The following is a 26678-nucleotide window of genomic DNA, read 5'->3' as shown; positions in this document are numbered from 1 at the left end:
TAAAAAAAATAAATTCTCTTTTATGTTGGTTTGCACATACAATTTGTACACACTGCATTTTGTTTATATACACTGGGTTTCAGCATTCCTTTCTTCATACTGAGCTTCATATGAACTTGTTTTGTTTTTAAAGGCTCTGGCCCTTTACCTTTGTCTTGGGGGCGGGGGTGGGGGAGAATGAAGCTTATATGTAACAGCTTACTGAAGAACAAGAACAACACCCACAAGAAATCTCACTTTATGGATCCAGGAGATTAGTTTGGGCCTGCCCCAAGAATCAATGTATAAACTTTAAAGAACAGAATGTTTCCCTCTGAAAAAGTGATAAATCTTACATTTTGTACAAGATTAGAACAGTGCTTCTTTGTTTTATTTTTCTAATACCTTCTTAGGGAGCTCTTGTGGCCTAGTGACAAGAAGCTGTGGTGCAATCTAAAAGGCATGTGGTTCAAGGCCACCAGCTGCTCCATGGGTGAAGGATGGGGAATCTCCTCCCGTGCACCTCTGAAAACCTGCTGGAGGGTCTGCTATGGGTCGGTTCTGCCTCAATGGTACACAACAACATACCTTCTTAAGAAGTGAAGAAGAAAGGAACATCTATTCGTTTTCCTTTTTGTCCGTTCTTCCATAATAGTGCAGACAACAGAAAACTACTACCATTTCCTTCAACGGCACAGTAAATGGTGGCTGTCTTCAATACCTGATAATGCTGACCCCATCCGGCAGAGCACAGCTGTGCCCCTAAGGGGCTTCAAGGGCTGACTGTTACGCAAGCAGATTGCCAGGCCTTTTTCTTCAGAAATGTCTTTGGGTAGATTCAAACTTCTAGTCTTTCAATTAGCAGCAGAGTGTGTTAACCATTTGTACCACACAGGGACACCTTGATTTTTTTTAGATTCCTCTCACTCTGCTGCTACTTGATTAGGACACTACTCAGGTAATTAAAGGTCAAGGACTTAAGGGAAAAAAACAAAACCAACCAACCAAACAAAAAGCCAACATACAAACTGGTAATAAAAATGTCAGTATTTAAAAATTTATATGTTTCCAATAATCTGGCTTGCTCCAACATTCTGTCCACTGGGGTGGGGCACAGCAGGCAGAGGGGAGTAGGGAAAGATCATTCACAGACCAAATATGAGCGTGTACTAACTTGCCCAAGACGCAAATCACCTGTCCAAAATTTCACTCTCAGGAAAATGAACTTTTTTCACTGCTTAAAGGAGAATTTTAAGGAATGACACTTTTCCCATGTGTTTGGCTTAATTTTCCTGCAGATAATTTTATGTAAGCTAGAATGCAACTTGTTTTAGTACAACTTGTGAGTTTTAACTGATGATACAGTATTTCAACAAATGCTGTTGTTATGTGCTCTCAAGTCACCTGCGACTCAAAGTGCGTACAAAGGCTCTGAAGCCAGCCCTGTCCTGAACCAGTCTCACTGGCTCTGACACACCTACTCCCATTACCTCAATTATTCTGCCAATCCATCTTAACCGGGGTCTTCCTCTCCTGTGCTGTCCCTCCACCCTTCCGAGCATGATGTCCTTCTCCAAGGATCAATCCCTCCTGGCTACACGCCCAAAGTGTGGGAGACAGAGCTTCAAAATCCCTAGCCCTAAGAGAGATGCAAATTAAAACAACTATGAGATATCATTTCACCCCAGTCAAAATAGCAAAATTTAACAGAACAGCAAGCAACAAATGCTGGCGAGGTTGTGGAGAAACTGGAACCCTGATTCACTGTTGGTGGGAGTGTAAAATGGTGCAACCCCTGTGGAAAGCAGTATGGCGCTTTCTCAAAAAGTTGCAAATAGAGATACCATTTGACCCAGCAATTCCACTACTGGGAATATACCCTGAAGAGAGCATAGCTGACATCCAAGCAGATATATGCACACCCATGTTTATTGCAGCTTTGTTCACAATAGCAAGGAGTTGGAAACAACCTAAGTGCCCATCAACAAACGAATGGCTAGAGAAGCTGTGGTATATTCGCACAATGGAATACTATGCTGCATTAAAAAACAAGGAACTCATGCAATATTATTCAAAATGGTTGACTCTGGAGAACATTATGCTGAGTGGAATATCCCAGTCACAAAAGGACAAATATTACATGATGCCACTGTTGTAGAATGGGACTGTCCTTGGGGTTGGGGAGAGACTGAGTAAGATGGGTTCAATAATGTATACTGCACTGAAACAGAGGAGGGAGAAAACTGTTTAAAAGAGATATATAACTAGGTATTTCTGTCATCACAGGAGTCTAGAGCGAGGGCTACATGGTGGAGGGGACCTGGGGGAGGGTTTGTAAAACAATGAAAGAATCTTTTCTTTTACTTTTCCATAATTTTTGACTCATGTATTTATAACTTGTTAGTCAAATTTGTGTCTTCTAGGTTGCAACACCCCCATGATACATCTTCAAGGATATGAACATGTACGGCCAAGCACAATCAATAAGAGTGCATCTAAATTCCAAAATCAATCTCCATAATAGTCTATGTGTTTCCTACTGCCAAAGGGGCCCTTTAGAGTAGTGAGAGAAGATCTTCACCCTGAAACCCACAGCGTCCCTTTTCAGCAGGAAGTAGCTAAGAGAATACGCCATCCCCTTTTCCTTATGACTCAGGGTGAAGTCTCTCTCAGGGAGGAGTGATAGGGAATGGCAAAGGATACACTGACAAAGAAGATTAATCAGAACTGGCTTTGACAAGCACTGTGGCATTTGGACAAGAACAAACTGGGAGGAGGGTAGAGAGAATAGTGCAACAATGAATGAATGGAAACCCAAAATCTCTGTAAATGTTTATGAAAATTAATAAAATATAATTATAGAAAAAAAAATCCTAGCCTCCAAGGAGGAACTTGGTTTCACCTTCTCCAAGACAGACCTGTTTTCCTGATGGTCCATACTATGTTTATGACTCCTCTCTAACACCACAACTCAAAAGACATCGATTCTTCTTCTGTTATCCTCTGTCATTATCTGCTCTCTGATGCATAGCAAAGAACTAAGAAGACTATAGCCTGAAACAGGCTCATCTTAGTCTCTAGACTGACATCGTTGCTCTTCAGTCCTCTGCAGAGGCCCCTGACAAGAGATTTTCCCAATGCAATTAGTCTTTTGATTTCCTGACTGCTGGTGCCAAGAGTGTTAAATGTGGAGCCGAGCAAGCCAAAATTGCTAATGACCTCAATTTCTTCTCCATCTATCATGGTGCTGCCAGTTGACCCCGTGGCAAGAATCTTTGTCTTCTTGTGAACTTCAATCCATATTGAAGACATACTTGAACAAATGTAACAGGTATTTATCTATAAATCCTTACTGCTTTATTATTTCTGAAGAACAACTTCATAAAACCTTACACATTCCCCTTAGCCCAGTAACTGCTATTCAAAAACTATTACAGTCTACATGCAGAGTACTGTAGTAGGCTCCGTGAGGAGCATATTATTGAAACACACAAGTTATATAGACTAATTATTCCTGCCTTAGGAGACTGGTAAATATAATTACTAGGTAGAATGCTTAGGCACCTAAATTGGCAGATGACACTGAATTTGGATCATGTCATTACCACTAGCATGAGCTCTCTGAGGGCATATGAAGTAGGGGAAACAGCAGTATTATTTGCCTTTGTTTCCCCAGGATTAAAGCACAATGCTAGTCATAGCTGGATGCTCAATAAACACAAATTGTAAAATACTGTGGTATAAAATAGTAAATAGATTAATTGAGAAATTTGTAGGCTGGATGCTGCAATGCTGAAGTCATGCAGTTCGAATCCACCAGATGCTCCGCTGGAGATGGAGGGGCAATCTCCTCCTGTGCCAACTGGATCCAATTCAGTGGTGCACAACAAGAAATAAAAAATTAAAAAAAAATCATGAAAGAGATGCTACCACAACTGGATCTGCATGGAGTCTCAGCAGAATGTGTCTGGAAAGCCTGGCCTGGCACGAAGATGGAGGATAAAGGTGAGACACTATGGAGATGTGGCAGATAGGTGTAGGAGGGAAATGTAGCAGCCAGATAAAGGAGTGACAATGTAGAGATGTTACAAAAATAGGAATGACACAGCACCTGAGAGAGACATTAGAAAGATTATCCAGATGAAGCTTATTTTTGTTAGTGGCCATCCAGTCACTGAGTGGTGTAAATAGTTAACTAATAATATACTGTAGCCTGGGAGATTGGCAATTTGAACCCATCCTGAGGCACTTTGGGGAAACAGGTCTGGTGAGCAGTCTCTCAAAGGTTACAGCCCTGAAAACTGTCCACAGGTGAGGTCACCATGAGATTGAGTTTAGGGGTTTATTATTTAAACCAGTGCTTTAGTATGTAAAGGAGTAGGAGTAGGAGGTGGGAGAAGGTTGGATGAGGAGAGAAGAACACTTAAAATGAATGAAACAAAATGTATGTGAATTTTTTACGTAAACCCATATAAATTTTTTTTTAAAGTTAAAAAAAGGGGGCGGGGGGGGGGGGGCTTGGCCAGTCTTGCTTTTGCCTCAAGAACATAATGAGGGTTCTGAGATTGTTTATAAAGATCCTGTTTAAAGAATCAAGAGAGTGAAATGGATGATGAGGCCTGTCTAAAGAGAAAATAAGCTTTAGAAATTATACTATTGAATTAACTAAAAAACTGACTGGTCTCAAGCTGACCTCTTAGAAGGTTTTCAGAGGCTGTAAATCACACAGGAGGCAGACTGTACATCTTTCTCCTGCAGCATAACTGGTAGATTTGAATCGTCTGCCTTTGGGTGACAGCACAACATCCTACTCACTGGGCCACCAGAGCTCTACCAAGTTAACTGTTACATAATGAGGTACCAGAGTGCCAGTTGCCATGCTAAGTGCTGATGTTACAGAGCTGAGTAATACCTAATCTGTGTAGTCAAGCAGGTAGTGTGGAGAAGAAAGTATCTCTAAGTGGCTTATGGTAGCAAAGATGATGGGAATGAGCAAGTGTGCAACAATCAGGACAGAGTGCTCAGAATGGAAATCAATGCAGAGGAGTTAGATAAGCAGTAAGGCAGCACTGAGAGGAGACCCAGCCAAGAGTGTGTATGACTGTCATCTATCATTATATATAAGTAACATGAAATTGTCAGAATAAAGTCAATAGCAGATTGAGACTCAGAAATGGTGCCTAATACCTAGTCCTGATAACCAACAGCATCCCTGTCTCTACAATGGAGTTCAATCAGGGGTCATCCACTGAAGATGGAAGGAGGAGTTTTTTCTCGGTCTCTGTTTTTAGAAAATATTTAGTATCTGAGTGTCATATAAAATAAACTATGGTGGCCCAGTGCATTAGGTGTTGTGCTGCTAATGGAAAGGCTGGTGGTTTGAATATATTAATAAGCAAAAAAATCTATCATAAGCGAAAAAGATGGGCAGCCTCCTTCAAGGAGATTTGTTAGTTGTTGTTGGGTGCTGACAAGTCGAATATAACTCATAGCGACCCTATGAACAAAAGATCTGAACCCTGTTCTATCCTGTGCCATCCTCACACTTCCTGACACGCTAGAGCCCATTGCAGCAGTCACCGTGTCAATCCAACTGGCTGAGGGTCTTCCTTTCTTTCGCCGAACCTCTCTGCCTTTCCAAGCACGATCTGTCTGTTCTTTTGGCAGTCCGTAGTATATTCAATACTCTTTGCCAACATCCTACTTCAATTTTGTCCAACCTTCCCATGCACTTGAAGTGAAAGAAAATACCATGGCTGTCAGGGATACCTTAACCTCTAAAGTGACATCCTTGCTCTCTAGTCTTTAAAGAGGTTCTTGGCAACAGATTTGCCCAATGCTTAATGTCATTTGATTTACTATCTTCTGCTTCTATGGACATTGATTGTGGATCTAAGTAAAGCAAAAACCATTGACAACTTCAATTTTTATCCATATGCAATGATATTACCCACTGTGGTTCAGTTGTGAGGATTTTTGTTATACTTGGAGGTTACACCATACTGTTCTTTAATAAGTGCTTCAAGTCTTTACTTTCAGCAAGCAAGATTGTATTATCTACATATCAAATCCAATCCTGATGCCACCACTTTTTATAGTCCATCTTCTAAACATGCAGATTAAATAGGTATAGTGAAAGGATACAACCCTGACACATATACCTTTCCTGATTTTAAACCAGGTGGTATCCCTCTGTACTGTTCAAACAATTACTTCTTGGGTCTCTGTTTTTGTTATAGATTGCAGAGTCAGAACCAACTCATTGCTAACCCTCCAGTGGGTTTTCAGAAGCATATATTACTCAAGAGGAGATTGCCTTTCTCCTGGGGAGTACCTGATGGATTCAAACTGAGTGCCTTTGGGATGGCAGTACAGCTCCTTATCACTGGGCTACAAGAACGTGTAAATGTTCCATTAAGGAGCCTTGCAGGTCAAACAGTTAAGCTCTGGGCTGCTAGTCAACAAGCTGGCAGTTTGAAACCATCCAGCAGTTCCACAGGTGAAAGACCTGGCAATCTACTCCTGTAAAGATTAATACCAAAAATTAAACTCATTGTCCTCAAATAAATTCTAACTCATAAAGATCCTGATGCTGTTTACCATCTAGTCGGAACTGATCCACAGCTGAACCTCCAGCAGGTTTTCAGAGACAGTAAATCACATTGTCCAACTTTCTCCTGCAAAGTAGCTAATGGATCTGGACTGTTTCTCTTTTAGGACTGCAGTGCAGTACCACAGGGTTCTCATGCTTGAAAGTACTTATGGAATCAGACTATCACATCTTTCTCCCTGGGACTGGTAGTCTTGAACCTGTACTCTCGCAGCCAAGTATTTATTTTAGTGACTGTGCCACCAGGACTCCCCATAAATCCTGTGGCCTACACAACTCAATGGAGCATTTCTTCACAGTCACATGAGGTTGATAAGAGCAATCCATCTGATGACACTCAACAAGTGTTCCATAAATATAAGTATGTGTTAAGTAACTTACAAAAACAGAATCTCTATATTCAAGGAATTTATAATTAAAATTTTCTTACTGTTAATATTTTAAGAACATATGAGCCTATGATTATAACAGCAACTGTCACTCTATAAGATCTACTACAGATCTGTGTACTTGAATGATAAGAGATTTTAAAGCTGTCAGACAAGGGCAAGTGCTTCCTGCACAAACATTTCCACAGTGAGAAAAATCCCCAGAAGAGGAACCAGTACTTGTATCTATCTTCCCTGGCACTCAAGATCAGTGGGAAAGATCTCCTCCAACCTCAAAACTTTTCATTTTGCCATACATTTTATTTTATTGTAACTCCCTCTCAAATGGCAGGATACAAAGTCCTTGAGAGTTCTGGCTCAGATTAAACTCTGTATCTTGTTATCTTCTCAAATTCTCCATGTCCCTCTCCCAGAACATTCCCATGTTTTCAAGGTCTGGCTGATATTAATTTCTCCAGTGGGTCTTCTTTATTTATTCTCTTATCTATGGTAGGCTTTTTCATCAAGAGCCCTTTGGTGGCTAGGGCCTCTTAACTGAAGCAGACATGACCCAGAAGGTGGGCTTTCCTGATCAACAGCCCATTGTTAGCTGCAACTTCTTATTTAAAGCATCTTTGATGTGGAAGTTGGGCCTTTTTCATCAACAGCCCTTTGAGCAGTCAAGGGCTGTGGCCCCCACGCTTTGTGTGAGACACTAGCATAAAAGATTCAGCAGAGACTTCCACAGGACCATACTATCCACATCTAGGACATTACCCCAGCGCGCCAGCCTTAAGTCTCAGCAGGAATGCTTCAGCACCCTTCCAGGAGAACATCCTGCCACATTCTCTGAGGCTTTTAGTGGATCTCATAACATGAGAGTGGTATGCCTGATTTGCTATTAGAGGTACAACACTAATTTGTCAATGTTATATTGGGGGGACTCATTGTTCTCATTAGTGTGGCATTTGTTTGTGAGTTTGCTGTACTGAGGTAACTTGAAGGCTGCTGTGATGCTGAAAACTATGCCACCAGTGTGTCAAATGATACAAGGGTCACTTAAGGTAGACAGTTTTTAGTAGTTAAGACAGACCAGGAAGCAGGATTCTTAAATAGCAGGCCTCTGCAAACCCTAATGAACAGTAGAGGAACACAGATAATTTTAGTATCGGAGGTAGAACCCAGATTGAGAGTTAACCAAAATGAGGGTAAACAGTAGCAAACATCCTTTAATAATTCAACATAGAATGTACAAAGAATGTATGTTGGAAAACTAGAAGTCATAAAAATGAAATGGAAGGAGCTCTGGTGGCCTAGTGACAAGAAACTGTACTGCAATCTCAGAGGTGTGAGGTTCAAATCCACCAGATGCTTTCCCGGAGAAGGAGGAACAATCTCCTCCTGTACCAGTCTGATCAGATTTGACGGTACACAAACACACACACACACACACACACACACACACACAATTAAAAAAAAATTTAAAAAAATTGAAATGGAACACATGAACTTTGACATCCTAGGTATTAGTGAGATGAGAAGGTCTATTAACTTTGGCCACTTTGCATCACACAATCACATGGTGTACTATGCTGGGAATTAAAAAGAAAAAATGAATTAGTGTTGTATTCATAGTTAAAAAGACAATTTCAAGTTTTATCCTGAAGTAAAATGTTGTAAGTGATATCATCCACACACATACAAGAAAGTACTGTTAATGTGACTATTATTCAAATATACACTCCTACAACTAAAGCCAAAGAGGAGGAAATTGAATTTTTATACCAAATCTTATAGTCCAAAACCAGCCAACATGTGTTAATGGTAACGCTAATTGTAACTGGTGACTGAGCTGCCAAAGTTGGAAACAATAAAGAAGGAATGGTAGCCATAAAGTATGGACTTGGTGACAGAAATGAGGCTGAAAACAGAGTGACTGAATTTTGCATTTTCAATGATTTATTCATTGCAAGTATCTGACTCAGGTCATGTGTTGTCTTTCCGATCATTTGCTATGCATCTGAGAGATGGACAATGAGTAAGGACAGCAGAAGAAGAATTGCTGTCTTTGCCCTGTTGTGTTGGAGAAGAGTACTGAATATCCCATGGACTGCCAAAATAACAATCAAATATGTCTTGGAGAAAGTGCAGCCAGAGTACTCTTCGGAGGCAAAGACGATAAAGCTTCATCTCACATATTCTGAGCCTATTGCTAGGAGAGGCTATTCCTTGGAGAGGGACATTAAGCTCGGAAAGGTGGAGGGTTGGTGAATGAGAGGAAGACCGTCATCCAGATGCACTGACAAGGACTGCTGCAACGTGCTTGAGTGTGTCAGAAAGTGTGAAGATGGCACAGGATAGAACAGGGTGCAGATGTGTTGTTCACAGGGTAACCATGGGTTGTACTTGACTCAACGGTCCCTAACAACAACAACAACATCCCTTTGGCACCAACACACCTTGTGCATGCAGTGATGCACATCAGCTGAATCACACCACTATCTTACCCATCATAACAAGCTGGAATTTTAGTCTCTAGGGACTATAAACGGAACTCTGGTGGTATTGGTCTAGGCTGATAAGCAAAAGATCAGCAATTCAAATCCAACAGTCACTTCCTGGGAGAAAAAGGAAGTAACTGCCTCTCATAGATTTTTTTTTTTAATTTTATTTTTTTCTGCCTCTCATAGATTTATGGTCTTGGAAATGTGATGGAGGTTCACCAAGTGCCAGAATCGACTCTACAACAGTGAATTTGGTTTTCTGCATTAGGAACGATAAACTTGCCAAAGGCAAACACTTACAAATTCTTAGACTCACTCCTGGGTAGCCCAGTCCATTTTAATAATATACACTGAATATTTCAACTTAGTCACCTGAAACTTTCCATTTCATGCACAAGAGTCACTAGATTTTATGCTAATAAATTGTCACAAGGAATTCCACACTATTTTTAAAACTCTGATGGGGAGAAAATCTGAGTGGCACAGCTGGATTCTTGGTGAATGCATGGACAGGAAAGATAATTTGTTTCCTGAACCTTCAAGACTTTCTGTATTATTTCTTTGCTAAATTGCTTATTTCTGTCCTTCAGAGAAGTCTTGAAGAGATTTGGTTTCGTTCTGTTCTATTGTGTTGGTGTGAATGCCTTTGTAATTGAAAAGGAGGCCACTGAGGGTGGTAGGAATGGGAGTCAGCAGAAGTTACACAAAGTGAGGTGTGTGCCTTTGTGACTGGATAGAGCGCCTGGCTAATGAGGCCAAGGTCATAGGTTCATCCCCTGAAAAGAGTTACTTCAGTCAATTCCCTTACCAGAGGACTGCATCCCACAACTACTGCAGATTTTATGGAAAGCCAAAGATGTGAAGCTTGGGAATGTGGATGGGAAAGGTGATGGTGACTGTACAACTGATGTGAATGCAAATCCTTAGAGAGGGAAGGAGCCCTCCACCATGCCTAACTCCTTCAGGTCCTGCAACAAGCCCACACCAGGAGGAAGGGGCTGGCATAGGGTAGCCCTCCATCCCCACTGCTACACAGGAAAATCAGGGTATAGAGACCAGGCTGACCAGAGAAAAGTGCTGGACTTGAATCCCACTGAATACAGAGCCTTGTTTCAGGCTTGCCTACAGTGAACCTATCTGACAAGGCAGAACAGCCCTGTAGGGTTGTCTGGACTGTAAATATTAATGAAAGCAGATTGTCACATCTCTCCTCCAGAGTAGCTCCTCGGTTCAAATGACTGACATTTTTTTTTAGTTGCCAGATAAATGCTTTTAACCCTGTACCAACTAGGAGTTGGAATCAATTTGATGGAAGCAGGTTTGTTTGGGGGGGAGGTAGTTTCTAGGCTTTTTCTAGTCAGAATGCGTAAAGATGTATATTCAAAGAAATGCAGCCAAAATCACATGGAGGCTGTGTGTGAGAGAGGAGACAGGCCAGAAGCAAGCCTGCCCTAAACGGAGATCCACTGTTCCCCACTCTACATCCAGGGTCCAAAGAGCACATGTGCGAAGGGAATGATTTTGGTTGCTAAGATTCCATTAGTCAAAGGGGTGTTTGAGATTACCAAGTGCCTCCTTCTGAAGCAGGAGTCCATACAATTGTAAACATTTCATATGTTCGTTATAGTGGCAGGAAAATGAAAGTCTATTAAACTACACCAAAAGGGGCTAACGAACTCAAAGATAATAAAGTAGACATTTTCTTTGTTAGTCTCTCATATATCACATTCTAGGAAGCTCTGGTGACAGAGTTGGTGACAGCTCTGGTAGTGAGTTGTGCTGCCAACCCAAAGGCTGGACTTCTGGTGGTTCAAATATATCCACAGCTCTGTCGGAAAACAATGGACGATCTACTACTCTGTGACTTATAGCCTGTGACGGGTCAGCTATGAATGCTCATTTCCTGATATGTATGTAAAAAGTGGATGGTGAATAAGGAAGATGGAAAAAGAATGGCTGCCATTTGAATCACAGTGCTGAGAAAACATGCTAAACTTAGCACAGAATTATCACCTGAAGAACTAACAAATCTCTCTGTAGAAGGAGTCAGAATGCTCCTTAGAAACGGGCATGACAAGACTTGTCCCCTGTACTTTGGACTTGTTATCAGGAAGGACTAAACCCTGAAAAAGGATCACAGTTGGTAGAGGGTCAGCAAAATAAAAACAGAAAGGCCCTCAGCATGGTGGATGGACACAGAGGCTCCAACAACGGGCTCAAACACAGCAAAGACTGTGAGGATGCTGTAATAACCACGGGACACTTTGTTCTACCGCATATAAGGCCACTATGAGATAAAGCTGAGTTACAGTTCTCTAACAAGAATAAGGAGCTCTGGTGGTCTAGTGGTAAGAAGCCGGGCTGCAAACCCAAAGGCACAAAGTTCAAATGCGCCACTGCTCAGCGAGAGAAGGATGGGCGATCTCTTCCCATGAGACTTACTGCCTCTGAAAACCTGCTGGAGGGCCAGCTATGGGTCAGTTCCAACTCGATGGCATACAACAAGAAGAAAAAGCACAGGGAGCTCTAAGGGCATAGTCTACACGGAGGTACGTTCCTAACCAAAAGGCCCTGCCTCTTGGATAGTCCAACTCCACCAGCTGCCCCTTGGAGAGAAAGATGGACAAATTCCTCCCATGTGATTAACAGCTTCAGAAAACCCTGTGGCGGGTCAGCTCTGAGTTAGTTCTAACTCAATGGCAATGAGATTGAGTTTTTAAGTTTAACAACAAAAACACCCAGACAAACAGTTTGCAACCTACTCATCACTCAAGAAGGAATACAATTCAGAAGGGAACTATTGGTGTGGCTGAATCATGGCACCCCATGTCCACACTTGACCCATTTAACTTTTGTACAGAGATGTTTTTTAGATTGATTCTGTGATTATGTTTAAGGAAAAGGGGGTGTACTCTGATTCTGTCCTACCAGAGGACACAACAATGGAATCATGTGTAGAGGCTGATATGAATTCTAGTTTAGTTCTAGTCAAATATTTCAAAGAAATTCTAGTGGTACAGTCACACTACTAACCCCAAAAATTGCATGTCTTGGTGGTTCAAATTCACTAGCAACTCAGAGGGAGAAAGATGAAGAGCTTTCTCCTATTATGATTTACAGCCTAGGAAATCTGATAAAGGGGAACTATGAGTCATGGTTACAGCCTAGGAAATCCAAAAAGGCCACCACTTTTCTGTCAGTTTGCTGAACTGTGGTGGCTTGTGTGTTACTGTGATGCTAAAAGTTATGCCAACAATATCTCAAAAACCAACAGAGTCATCCACAGCGGCCAGATTTTGGTGGAACTTCTAAGACGAAAGAAAAGCAAGACTGACTTACCCACTTGTGAAATAACATGCCTGTGAACACTGTTTGATATAGTGCCTGCAGACGAGCCCCAGGTCGGAACGTTCTCAAAATGTGACTAGGGAAGAGATCCCTCCTCAAACTAGTTTACCACGATGACACAAATGGAACAAAACTTCACCTTTTGGCCCATACAGAATCCGATTACCTCTTTCTGTGGGAAAATATGTGGGAGAAACTCAGGATCAGTAGTCAAAGCCAGAACAGGGGTTAACTGTGGAACAGATCAACTACTCATATGCAAGTTCAAATTAAAGGTGAAGAAAAGGAAAACAAGTCCATGAGAACTGAAACAGGACCTGGAGTTCATTGCAACTAAACTTAAAAACCACCTTAAGAAGAAATTTGATGCACTGAACACTAATGACCAAATGACCAAGTTGTGGAATAACATCAAGGATCCAATCTATGTAAAAGGTTATTAAAAAGACAGTTTAGAAAGAAAAGACCAATAATTAATATTAAAACAGACTGAAACTGGCACCAAAATGAAAACAAGCCAAAACAATGGGGAAAAATGCCTAGGTAAGAAAGCAGAATAGGAGATATCAAAAGGCAACTCAAGAAGACAAAAACAAAGTATTATAATGAAAGACATCAAGATCTGGAGTTAGAAAAACCAAAAGAGAAGAACACAGCATTTCTCAAGCTGAAGAAGTGAAAAATTAAATCAAGCGTCAAGTTGCAAAACTCATGGAATCTATGGGCAAATTGTGAATGATGCAGAAAGCATCAATACAAGATGGAAAGAATATAAAGAGATAATTGAACCAAAGAAATGGTAAACAATGAACCATTTCAGGAAGTAGTATATGATCAAAAAACCAGGTAACACTGAAGGAAGAAATCTGAGCTGCACTGAAGGCAGTGATAAAAAAACAAGGCCCCAGAAATGATGGACTACCAATTAAAATGTCTTAGGAAATAGAGGCAAGCCAACCTTGTTTGCTGAAATTGAGGAGAGTCTGAGGCATTTGCTGCAGAAGGTCAAGGACTACAGCCTTCAATATGCATTGAAGCTCAACATCAAGAAAGCAAAGACTTTCTCTGGACCAACTGGAAGCATCATAATAGATGGTGTAGAAATTGAGATTGTTAACAGCTTCAGCTTGCTCTTGCTTGGCTCCACAATCAATACTTTTGGTACCAGCAGCCAGGAAATATAAAAAAATAAATAAATAAAAAATTGCATTGGGAAAATCTGCTGTCAGGGACATCTCCAGAGTACTGAAGAGCAACGATGTCAGCCTAGAGACTAAGGTGTGCCTGATCTGGGCCATGGTCTTTGCAATTACTTGCTATGCATTAGAGTGCTGGTCAATGACTAAGGATGACAGAAGAATTTATGTCTTTGAGTTGTGGTGCTGGAGAAGAGTTTTGAATATACCATGGGCTGCTAAGAGAACAAATAGGCCTGTCCCGGAGAGGGTAAAACCAGGCTGCTCCTTGGAAGCAAGGTTTCTGAAGCTCCATCTGACAGACTTTGGGCATTTTGCAAGGAGGGACCAGCCCTTGAAGAGAGACATCACGCCCGAAAGGGTAGAAGACCCTGGATTAGATGGACCAATTCACTTATTGGAATTATGGGGGCAGGGTTCAGAGCTGTTGTACACAGTGTTGCTATGAATCAGAGCTGACTCAATGGCACACAACAACAACAACATCACCGATCTCTGCTAACAAATATGCAAGAAACTACCTGTAAACTGATTGGAAGAAATCCACATTTGTTCCCAATCCCAGAAAAGGTGATCCAGCAGACTATGGGAATTATCAAGCAATATCATTAATAGTACATGCAAGTAAAATCTTGCTGAAGATTGACAAAAAAATGACTGGAGCAGTACATAGTCAGGGAAGTGCCAGAAATTCAAGCTGGATTCAGAGGAGGCTGTGGTCCCAGGGGAATTACAGCTAGTATTATATGAATCTTGGCTAGAAGCAGAGAACAGAATAAACAAGTTTACTTGTGTTTTACTGATTATGTACAGGCATTTGACTGTATGGATCCTAAAAAATTATGTATGGCTAACATGGAGAAGAATGGGATTCCCAGAACAATTAATTGTGCTCATGCAAAACTTTCATAAACAGCCGCTATCTGGACAGATCAGGGGAATACTACAGGTCAGGTAAAGTGTGTGTCAGAATTGTATTCTTTCTTCATATGTTGAGCAAATAATTAAAAAAACTGGACTACATGAAGAACAATGTGGCAGCAGGACTTCCAGAAAATTCATCAACAACCTGAACTGCAGATGACAAGATCCTGCTTTTACAGAGTGAAGAAGATTTCAAGCACTTATTACAGATCAAAGGTTACAGCATTCAATATGAAAGCTACAGTTTTCAAGCCAAAAATCTTTACTTTTGAACCTGGCATGGATGCAGTACTGGCCGTACTCAACTGTCTTTGCCAAGAGATCTGATTGACAGCCTTGGCTAACCAACTAAGAGATCCTTACTGATGGCCATTCCAAAGAGAAGCAGTCCAACAGGAAGCAGATATTAGAGAAGAATATCATTACTATAAAGAAATTTCTTTGGATGCTTTATTAATATTAATTACCTTTGACCATGGCAACATCATGATAGATGGAGGAAGGATTAAAGATATAAACAATTTCCATTTTACTTGGACCTACACTCAACAGCCATGGAAACAACTGTTAAGAAATCAAAAGACATGTGGTGTTAGGGAAATCTTTGTGAAAAAACCTCTCCAAAATTCTAAAGAGCAAAGATGTTAAAGACTAAGGTAAATCTGATCTAATACATGCTATTTTCAATTGTTTCCTAAGCATCTGAAAAAGGAATTGTGGTATTGGCAAAGAGTACTGACATGGACTGTCAATAGGACAAACAAATGTTTCTTGAAGGAAGTACAACCAGAGTGTTCCTTAGAAGCAAGGGTGGAGAAACTTCACCACTGACTTGCAGCATAATTTCAGGAGAAGCCAGTTCTCGAAGAGAGATATCAAGCTGGGAAAGGTAGAGGGTCAGCAAAAAAGAAGCCCCTCAAAGAAATGGTCTGACACACCTACTACAGGAACCTGAGCACAAAAAGACGGTGAGCAAAAGTTCAGATCTCCCGTTTAAGGGCTGCTAGGAGTTGGAGTTGGCACCTAACAACATGAAGTAGAATTGACTCAATGACAGGAAATTTGAGTTTGAATATTTAAAAATATTCCAAATCTGCAAATGGTACACAGCCTTATGCTCTTCTTTTTGTGTTTTATGAGGTAGTAATTGGTGCATACAAAAGATACCAGTTTACATGGAACTTGGGCACATTCCAAAGCAGGATAATAAAACCAACATCTCTGAAGCCACGCATCAGTATAAGATAGAAATGCACAACAGCTGAATCAAATCCTTTTTCAAAACAATGCATTCATGCTGCATTACCTGATGAAAGAGGGAGAAGAAAAAGAAAAATAGTGATTAAAATTACTCTCATTTGCGAAGAAATGAGAGCTGGAGTAAGTCCCCAATCTCCAGGCACCATGGATTAAAGGAAGTTCCCTGAGTATGTGCTGTAACTCCTAACCAACAGTAGGCGCCTTCATGAACAGGAATGGATTGGAAGGCAAATGGTTCTCTCTCTCTCTCTCACACACACACACACACACACACACATACACACACTCCTCTCACTCACATGGCAATAAGGTCTTCTTTGTTATGCTAATCAAGTTATATCAGTATTACAGAGGATCTCCACAGCCAGCATGAGTTTCTGAGACAATAACCTTTACTGTCCAGTAAAGATGGAAGAGACTATCCATCTTTCTCCACAGAGCAGGTACTGGGTTCAAAGACCAAAACTTCTGCTAGTAGGCTGACACATTACATCCTATACCACCAGTGTCTGAAACCTAACCACTCTTTAGACTTAATCAGAGCAGGTTATATAAAGAAATGAGCATCTGGAGATCTCCAGAACCATGAAAAAATGCTAGGGCTGGAGAACTTGACATAAGGATTATCCCCCTCAGAGCTAAAAGACAGTGAACCACACTGCACTGTAATCTCAAAGGCACTTGGTTCGAATCCACCAGTTGCTCCAGAGTAGGATGGACAATTTCCTCCCATGCAATTTACTGCCTTTAAAAACCCGCTGAAAGGTCAGCTGTAAGTTGGTTCTGACTCAATGGCACACAACAATACAACCACCATCTACGTTACTCCTGTTACAGAAGCCGTGGATAATTAAGACACCAGATTTAAACCACACAGGAGGCTCAGGTCATGAACAAGTACAGGAAGGGAGGTTATAGCTGGAACTGGAAGATAGAGTTAAGGTTTCAAAGGACACAGATCTTTCCCTTAGGAGGCACTTAAATATATGACCAAAACCAAATAAATACATACAAGTCACATTCAAGGAAACTACTTAAATCTCTGCCACATTCTGCTTCTTCCCCCATGAAGTGGAATACAGCCCTACGTCTGCACCACTCATCCATAGGAGGATCAAATAAGGATGTGTCTGCAAATCCTTTATGAGCTGCCAAGAGCAGTATGGTTTAAAGCAGTGTCACTTCATATGGAATCTTCAGATTTCTTTTTTTATTCCGATTGAGAGGATTCTATGGAATTGCTTTCGGGAGGAAAGGTGCTAAAAGGGGGTTTTAAGTCAGCAGGGACTGAACTTCACCTCAGGATATCTTGCCTCTGTGCTGTCTCTTTTATCTGAAATAGTTTCCAAATGTGTGTGGCTCAGTTACTGAACCCCTAGAAGCCAGAAAAGAAATTATGCTCCCCACATACAAAAAATGTGCATGCTATGTGCCTGCTACCTTTGGAGTCTTTAAGGATAGCTCTGAGCCACAGATGCAGGAGTAATCCAAAAGTTAAAGAGCAGAGACGAAAACAGATCCTTACCAAGCGGAAAATTCCGTTTTCCTCCATCCCTCTTTTCAAATATTTGCAAGTCAAGAAAGTAATGAACTGTCCCAACACTCTGGAGCTAGAAAAAGCCCCTCTCTAAGATGGTTTCTCCGTGCACATTCATTGTTACCTCTTCTAGTAGATCTTTACAAATACTGATAAATGATCACAGGTTCCTATTATTCTGTAGCACTACAGACTGAGAACCACCAGTTCGAGCTTTGACTTAATGTGTTATCTGGATGCTGTCCACACTGGACACCAATCTCTACATTTTTTTTCCCAGTATCCTACCACCACCACACAGATGTATGCAAAGTACAACACTGGTACAAATTACTAATTCAGTCAAACAAATAGCAAGCGAGCCCATCAAACACATATAAGTGAAAAACTCTAATAATTTAGACAGTTTATATTATGTGCTAGACCTGATGCTGACTTTCATCAGCTCATTTCGTTCTTACAGCTTCGTAGAGCGGGGGGATTCGTGCGCACTTTCTTTCACATGAAGGAACTAGTTAGGAGAGGTTCAACAATTTATTTAAAGGTAAAACATCCAGAAGTGAAGAAAGCAGAATTCAATCTGGAATAAAAATCTCAACTCTACCATAATTTAAAAAAAAAGAAAATATGAAATATATATTTAAAGTGACAATGCTGAACAATCATGATCTACGTGTCTAAGGTTTATCATTCACAATATCTTTTCCTAGCCAATCATTAACTGTTTATTTCATGCTGAAGGAGAAGGAGAAAGGATCAGGATGGAATACAAGACCCATCCTACTCTTGTTGTTATGTGCTATGAGTCGCCTCTGACACAATTAATCTCACTGCTCCAGTTACTGTATCAAACCATCTCATCTGGTGTCTTCCTCTCCTGCGCTGTCCTTCCACCCTTTGAAGCATGATGTCCTTCTCCAAGGATTGATCCCTCCTGGCCACATGACCAAAGTATGTGACACAGAGCTTCAAAATCCTATCCTCCAAGGAGAAACTTGGTTTCACCCTCTCTAAGACACACTTGTTCTCCTCGCAGTCCATGGTATGTTCAATACTCTTCTCTAGCACCACAATTCAAAGGCATCGATTCTTCTTCTGTCATCCTTAGTCATTGTCCAGTTTCTGATGCAAAGCCAGTAAAGACTGTGGCCTGGATTAGAAATTTATATAAACTCTGAGACTTCAGTGCTAGGTCGCTTTCCTGGGATCCTTAATCCCCAGGTACACAGCATCCAACTGCACCATAACCAACAATCTATAGGCTCTGGCCCATCACTCATCAAACTCTGCAACACCAGCCTGCATCACTCATAGTTACCATCCAGCTGTGTTACCACTGACAATCTACAGGATCCTGACCCATTGCTCACCTGTTTCTGCAAAACCAGCCTGCATACCTATGGTCACATGAGTCCTCCCCCTAGCGGGTTTGAGTCTCTGAGTGATGTCCAGCAAACTACTGAATCCAACAGACACACAGCATGTAGAGAACTGAACAAAAGAGGAGCTGTTGATGCCAGAAATCATGGACTTCTACAGCTGGTCAAGCATTTGGGACAATATTGACTCGACATTGCTTATAACTCGTCTGCTACTAATCTTGGCAGAACAAATTATAATAACACATGGGTAAGGTCTCATTCGAAGTAAGGTCATCTTTCTCCCTATTGTTGTTGTTGTGTACCATGAATTCAACTACAACTCACAGCAAGGCTATGAATAACAGATCGGAACCTTGCTCTATCCCTGCACCTTCCTAAGGATGCACCATGCTTGAGCTCATTGTTACAGTTAATTGTCACAGTTACTGTTTAATCCATCTTGTCAATGACCTTTTCAATGACCCTCTACTTCTCGCTACATGATGTCTTTTTCTTTTTTTAAATTTTTTTTTTATCTTTCTTTTATTGTATTATTTTTACTTGTACCGTCAAATCAGATCTGACTGGTACAGGAGGAGATTGCCCCCTCCTTCTCCAGCAGAGCATCTGGTGGATTTGAACCTCGTACCTCTGGGATTGCATGATGTCTTTTTCTAAGGACTGGCTCCTCCTGAAACATGTCCAAAGTATGTGCGTTGTTGTTATTATGTGCCGTTGAGTTGCTTGCGACTCATAGTGACCCTATGTACAACAGCCCTAAACTCTGCTCTGTCCTGTGCCAATCATACTGTCTCTGATACACCCATCCCGATTACCCCAGTCACTGAATCAATCCAGCTCATAGAGGGTCTTCCCCACAGTCAACATTCTTGGCACCAGTAGCCAGGAAATTAAAAGGCGCACTGTGATGGGAAAATCTGCTGTTAGGGACCTCTCCAAAGTACTGAAGAGCAATGGTGTCTCTCTGAAGACTAAGGTGTGTCTGATACAGGCCATGGTCTTTGCAATCACTTGTTATGCATCAGAGAGTTGGACAATGACTAGGCAGGACAGAAGGAGAATTGATGCCTTTGAGCTGTGGTGCTGGAGAGGAGTATTGAGGGTACCATGGACTGCTAGGAAAACAAACAGATTCATCCTGGAGAGGGTTAAACGGGGTGGCTCCTTGGAGGCAAGGATTCTGAGGCTTCATCTAAAGTATGTGTGAGGAAGTTTTAATAGTCCTTGTCTCCAACAAGCACCCTGGTTGCACTTCCTCCAATGGACAGGTTTCTTTTTGCTGTCCATGGGATATTCAATACTCTTTGCCAATACCAAAACTGAAAGGTATAGATTCTGTCACCAATTTTGTCACTGTCTCTGGAGAAATTACCTGTGGAGTAACTGGAGGCCTTGGCCTAGAATATCGAGGCCATATCTGCATATTTGTGCTAGTGACTGGGACCGGAAAAGACTCAGCTGGGAGGCCAAGAGCAAGTGGGCAGAAACTCATGAACTCAGCATGCAGTGCTAGTCAATCAAGTCCCAGAATGCTATATTTCCAAGAGTAACTGGTAGGAAGATTTAAACAAGAGGCTTCCAGCCCACAGCTGATTGTTAACTAAATAAAAAAATGACCACTTTACACCTGATTTTAACTAAATCAGAACAACCTACCTTCCAGAATCCAAATGCTCACACAGGAGGCTCCAAACTGGAGACTCTTAGGCAGGACCCAAGTGACTTTTAGTTACAAAAGTCCACCTGCCAGATCCTGAATGATTTAAAAAAGTGTGTGGATCATAACAAATTGTGGCTGATATTGAGAGGAATGAGAGTCCCAGAGCTTAACTGTGCTCATGTGAAACTTGTACCTTTGTACTTGGACCAGGAGGCTGTTGTGCGAACAGAGCAGGGGAGCACTGCATGGTTTAAAACGAAGAAGGTAGTGTGTCAGGATTGTATTTTCTCTCCATAACTACTTAATCTGTACACTGAGCAAATTATTAGAGAAGATGGAGTCTATGCACAAGAGTGTGACAGCAGGATTTTGGAGGGCGGAAGAACTCATTAATAACCTGCACTATGTAGATGACACAATCTTACTTATACTGACAGTGAGAAGGACTTAAAGCACTTGTTGCAGAAGATCCAGGAATGCAGCTTTCAGGATGGAATGCATCTCAAAGTCAAGAAAACAAAGATTCTTACGACCAGACATAATCATGATGGATGGAGAGGAGACTGAAACTGTCAACAGCTTCATCTTGTTTAGATCCACAATTAACACCCTTGGTACCAGCAGTCAGGAAATAAGGAGACAGGGCAAATATGCAGTTAGGGACCTTTCCAAATTATTGAGGAGTAATGATGTCATTTTGAGGACTAAGATGCATCTGATTCAGGCCATAGTCTTTCCAATCACTGGCTGTGCATCTGAGAGCTGGACAATGAATAAGGATGACAGAAGAATCAACACCTTTGAGCGTGGTGTTGGTGAAGAGCGCTGAACATCTCACAGACCGCCAAAAGAACAGATAAACATGTTCTGGAGAGGGTGCAGCGGGATTGCTTTTTTGAGGCAGAAATGATGAGGCTTCACCACACATACTTTGAGCATGTTGCTTGGAGGTGCTATTCCTCAGAAATATGATGCTGGGAAGGGTAGAGGGTCGCAGAAGGAGAGGAAGACCTGCAACCAGGTGTACTGACATGGTGACTGTTGCAATGGGCTCTCATGCATCATGAAGTGAGAGGATGGCATCTTCGGGTTCATATCTTTTGTTCACAGGATCGCTATGACTCGTACTCGGCTCAAAGGCACCTAATAATAATCACAGCTGGCAGGAAGTGTGAGTGACATGCCATCTGACACAAGCCACTCTGCACTGGGAACTTTCCTAGATCTGCCTCATGTTGTGCTAATCTTGTTCTGTAGCTTTTTATTATTATACAGTCAGATATTATAAATTTCATTATTTTCTGTGATTGTGAGTTGCTCTAGTAAGATTGCAAACCCAAGTACAGTGTCCTCTTACCTTTCAAGGTCTGGCCTCACCCTGAATTGGGACAGAGTGGTTTTGTGGGCAGCAGGTATCAGAAATGGGAGTTGGAGAAAGGAGGAATGTGACTGAGTTCTGTCTTCTGGGAACTGGCCTTTGTGGCACTGTGGGCTGAAAGGTTAGTAATTCAAATCCACCAGCTGCTCTGTGGGAGAGGGATGACGCTTTGGAAACCCTTTGGGGTAGCTCTGCTCTGTCTAGGGTCACTGTGAGTAAGAATCAACTTGACAGCAGTTGGTATTGTGACTGTAGAGGAAAACTGCTTTGTCAGTGTGTTTTAATCTTATTACTCATTTTACAAAAATATAACTAAAAGGAGGAGGGAACCACTATCAGAGAATCTGTCCAATTTGTCATTCAGAGAACATGAAAATTTTAAAATGTCTGAAGCAATCTCTTCAGAGATTGCAAATTCTCAAGGCAGCATTCTCAAAATAGCTAGAATCGCAGGAGCCCTAAGACAAAGTCACTTGTATTGAGTGGTAGCTGACCAAAGCCAGCCTCACAGAGTCTTTAGAAAGCAACAACAAGATTCCATGGCCCTTAAAACTAAGATCAACTAAAGAATACATAAGCCATCTGGCAAAATAATGTGGACTACAAGATGAATACTGCTACAAGAAAAATCTGGAGGGTGTTAGTTAAAAATTCTTTATAATTGCTGAAATACGACATCTTAATCATAGTGTACTGCTCATGAAAACATTTTAATTTTCAAAACAACCAGTTGGGTAAGCCAGAAAAGATATAAATCCCCTAAAATTGGGTTCCAACAACCTATTTTAAAGGTCTTCCTCCTTGTCTCCCATACAAAAAAAGACACTGTGATCCATGAGGCAAAGGAATAAAGAGCCATGAGGAAGACAGACATTCTTCTGCAGAACTGCATACAGTATGTAGACTCAGATGCAACATTGGATTATGGTAGCTTTCTCCCTTTCTATGATAATAACAGCAAGTGTTAAAATATCTAATAGTAAAAAAATACAATGTATCTTTTTAAAAATTTAGTCAACATGTCAACATCCTCCCAAAATTATGTGTGTGTGTGTGTGTGTGTGTGTGTATGTGTATATATGTGTGTGTGTGTGTGTATATATATATATAGTATATTTGTGTCTATGTATATATATGTGTATTAAGACACACATATAATCCAATAGAGACATTCAATTGGAAGACAGTTACATCTTCAGGAGGTGAACCCACGCAAAAAAAGGTAGAATATGCATGTTCCCAAGTGCTATTCATCATAATATGAAAAAAAAAAAATTTAAAACTTTCAAAAACACATGTTTGTTTTAACTGTCTGGACAGGGACAACTTCATCGTTCTTTTGTGATCTGACAGAGTTCCCAAGTTCCTATTATTTTCCAATATAAAGAACATACTTATTCTTGAAGTAAGGCGGGGGGGAGGGGCACTTCCCCGCCCCCTTCTTCAAAATAAAGTCATTCTGATACTCTAGTGGGTCATTTATGTTGGCAATCATGCTTACATTCAACTTTCAGAACAAGAAAAGAATAGTCTTTCTGTGGGGAGCAGGTAAGGAAAAAGTAGAGGATTTTTACCTCTATGTATCAGCACTGACAGAATTCTGCTCCTAGTCCTAGGAGACACTGTAGAACAGGGCTCTGAACTAGCTGAGTTATGACCAATGGGGTGAAACTGAAAAGGAACTGTATTTGTGAAATGTGGGTGTACTTGAACAATAACCAGAAAAGGTAAAATGACTGCCAAAGCCTTGAAATGGGAGAACTGAAAGAGGTGTAGTGAGCTCGCTCTCAAGCCTAAAATTGGAGATTGGTTCATTAGTTGCTAGGGGTATGGAGAGCCGCACACATACTAAGCGGTACAGCTGTCTGCCACCTTTGAGCCGGCACCATTTCCTACTCTGCTGGTTAAGATATTTGGTTGGCAAGCTGCATTTGTTTTCTAAGACAGAGATGAAATTTCTAGCATGGCACTGATGCTTAATTGTTCCTGTTCTGGTTACTTCTCTTGTACCTCACATTTTACCAATTCAGATCCATTATGATTTCACTGTGACAGCCAACAATGAACTGTGAAGAACCAGTTCAAAGCTCTGTTTTAGAGGTATTCTCTTTATTGCACTTATTGGATGTTTACTATCACTCCATTTATTGTATAGCAGGATGGGGTGGAACTGACCTTAGTCATATACAAAGGAACTGGTACAACACTAGATCAACCTAACCACTAATTCTAACTGATCAGATTTAACAAAAATTACAGAGTGTGGTACAAAGATATCTCTAATGTCATGGGTGTCAACAACTTAAGTCATTGCTGTTGAGTTAGAACCTACTTATAACTTATTCTCGAGCAGATTTTCAGCTAGCGATTCGAACCACTTGCTTTTTGGGTTGGCATTACCCATTAGGCCACAAGAGTTCCCTTCATGGGTCTCGGAGGTGTATTATTTATTGTCTATTATATTTATTAGTTTACTTCAAATGTGGAGACTGAGGGGGGAGCCTGCAGCCATTGATAAAAGTCCACCTATACCAAAATTGGATGAGTGCGTAGAATAGTACTACTTCACTGCATTTGGCAGCCCTGGTGGGGACGTGAGGCAACAAACATCAATGAGACACTAACAAATGTCAATCAGAAAAATGAAGGAAGAAAGGAAAAGAGGAAACTTTGTTATACCTGTCAGAATAATTGTGTCTGAATGACTTGTGAAGTTGCATTTGACTGTACCTTAATGGTCTAAGGTTGGGGGTGTACAGCAGATCAAGTTAGGAGACTCACAGCTAAAGAGAATCGCTCAGTTCTTTTTTTCCCTCTGAACATGGAACGATTTGATCTTTAGCTCACTGGAGGAGTAGATGGGCAACTATTATGTAAGCACATACTAGTCCCTGGCACTCACATCCCTACCTCATGAGATGGCCTGGGAACCAATTCCCAAGATACAGACAGAGGCTCCTTCTTGGCTGGGGGGGGTAAGTGCTTTGCTCCTGTCACTACAGACACCCACACTGCAGCAGACTCTGAGCCACAGCAAGGCTCGGAAGATCAAGGGACCAGTCACAGCAGCCTTTTTAACTTTGGGAAAACCCAATGCTCACTTCACTCAAATGTCGCAAAGTGGTGCCATGACCCTTTAGCTCTTGGCTCACCAATTCAAAGAGCCACATCACATACAGCCCTGAATCTGCCCACTGCATGATTCTGTGTCTAGTTTCTTTCCAGGTCCCCCAAGTGGAAGACAGTTCTGGCAGGGAGTCTAGGCAAGATTACTCTAACATTTAGCCTCTGTCCCCTTTCCCCCCCTACATCTTATTGTTGAATAAGACACATGGATCTCGGAGATGCTGTATTTCAGTGGGACTGGAGCACAGGACTGACTCTTCTACCTGCAAGGCCTCAGGTCTGCTTAGTCTCCATTCAGGAATCTCCATTTCAAAGATGAAAACACTGAGGTTTAAAGAAACTCAAGCGAGACGCCTTCCTCAAAGAACAGCGGAAGGCGGTCAAGCCTCCCGCCTTAGTAAATTTTACTGAGCACCTAACTATAGATGGGGAATATGCAGAACCAAAAGAGAGTGAGTTTCCTGCCCTATCTATGAGTATGAATTTATACAATCACACTTACTCTCTGGGCTTCAGTTTTCTCAACCTTAAAAGGAAGGAAGATGCGGTTTCGATGTGACTTCCAGCTGTGAAACTGTCATAAGGCTTGAAAATGTGGGTGGGAGTAAATATCCACCCCCCCCCGCCCCTCACATGCTGCAATTAAATAGTCTCTAACCATATATCCTGCAGTATCTATGTTTTCCCAGTCACAAACCAAAGCTAGACCCCTGAGAATCCAAGGCATGTGGACAAAATATAACATTTCTTCAAACACTATGAGGGAGACGTGTGGCCACCCACTTCACACGGATTTAAGTCACCAAGTTCCTCCTTGGAGGAAATTGCACAACATGAGGGTGGGCCGTGGAAAGCAAAACGCAGCCCAAGAATCTTAAGAGACAGTGGCTGCCCAATCTGGAGCCCCGCTGTCAAACACCCAAGTGGAGTGGGCAGCAACTGCCTGGAACAAGGTTGGCCCGGCGCCCACGTCTGCGGGCAGTGAGTGACCTGTGCTCTCGGGTTTCCATACCCGGCGTGAGCAGCTCTGACAGAGCGCCGTGAGGAGCGTGCAGCGGGAACATAGCAGCTCTGGGCTAAGGCACGTGGCGCCCGCCCGCCGCCGGGGATTAAAGCCCGGCGGCCGCCGCGTCCTCCCCATCCCCCGCCCAAGCCTCCCGGCGCTAGGACCCCGCGCGCCGCGCGCACTTCCTCCCGCCACGGTGTCCCCGGCGGCCGCCCGCTCCGCCCAACCGCCCTACCTGGAGAAGCAGTACTCGCAGTGGTTGCCCCGCTCGTTAACCGTGAGCACGTAGGCGTAGGCCGGACAGGAGAAGAGCAAGTCCCCCACGTGGAAGGGCCGGAGGGCCCGCAGCCCCCGTCCCTTGCCCGGGCTGCAGAACCTCTCCAGGCCGCCATCGCCGTCT

General features: G+C 41.9%; 1 protein-coding gene across 1 annotated transcript in view; it reads right to left on the bottom strand.

Annotated features, from left to right (window-relative positions):
• SMYD2 (SET and MYND domain containing 2) overlaps window positions 1-26678 on the bottom strand; it is a 172721-nt gene that overhangs the window by 52100 nt on the left and 93943 nt on the right. Inside the window, exon 3 of the mRNA XM_006890569.1 lies at window positions 26514-26676. Coding sequence (XP_006890631.1) covers window positions 26514-26676 — 163 coding nt within the window. The remainder of the gene's footprint in view (window positions 1-26513; window positions 26677-26678) is intronic.

The sequence above is a fragment of the Elephantulus edwardii genome, unplaced genomic scaffold (genome assembly GCF_000299155.1).
Source record: "Elephantulus edwardii isolate Elephantulus edwardi_28Jun2011 unplaced genomic scaffold, EleEdw1.0 scaffold00090, whole genome shotgun sequence".
In the NCBI taxonomy this organism is placed as follows: domain Eukaryota; kingdom Metazoa; phylum Chordata; class Mammalia; order Macroscelidea; family Macroscelididae; genus Elephantulus; species Elephantulus edwardii.
This window is presented reverse-complemented; position numbering and strand designations above follow the sequence as displayed.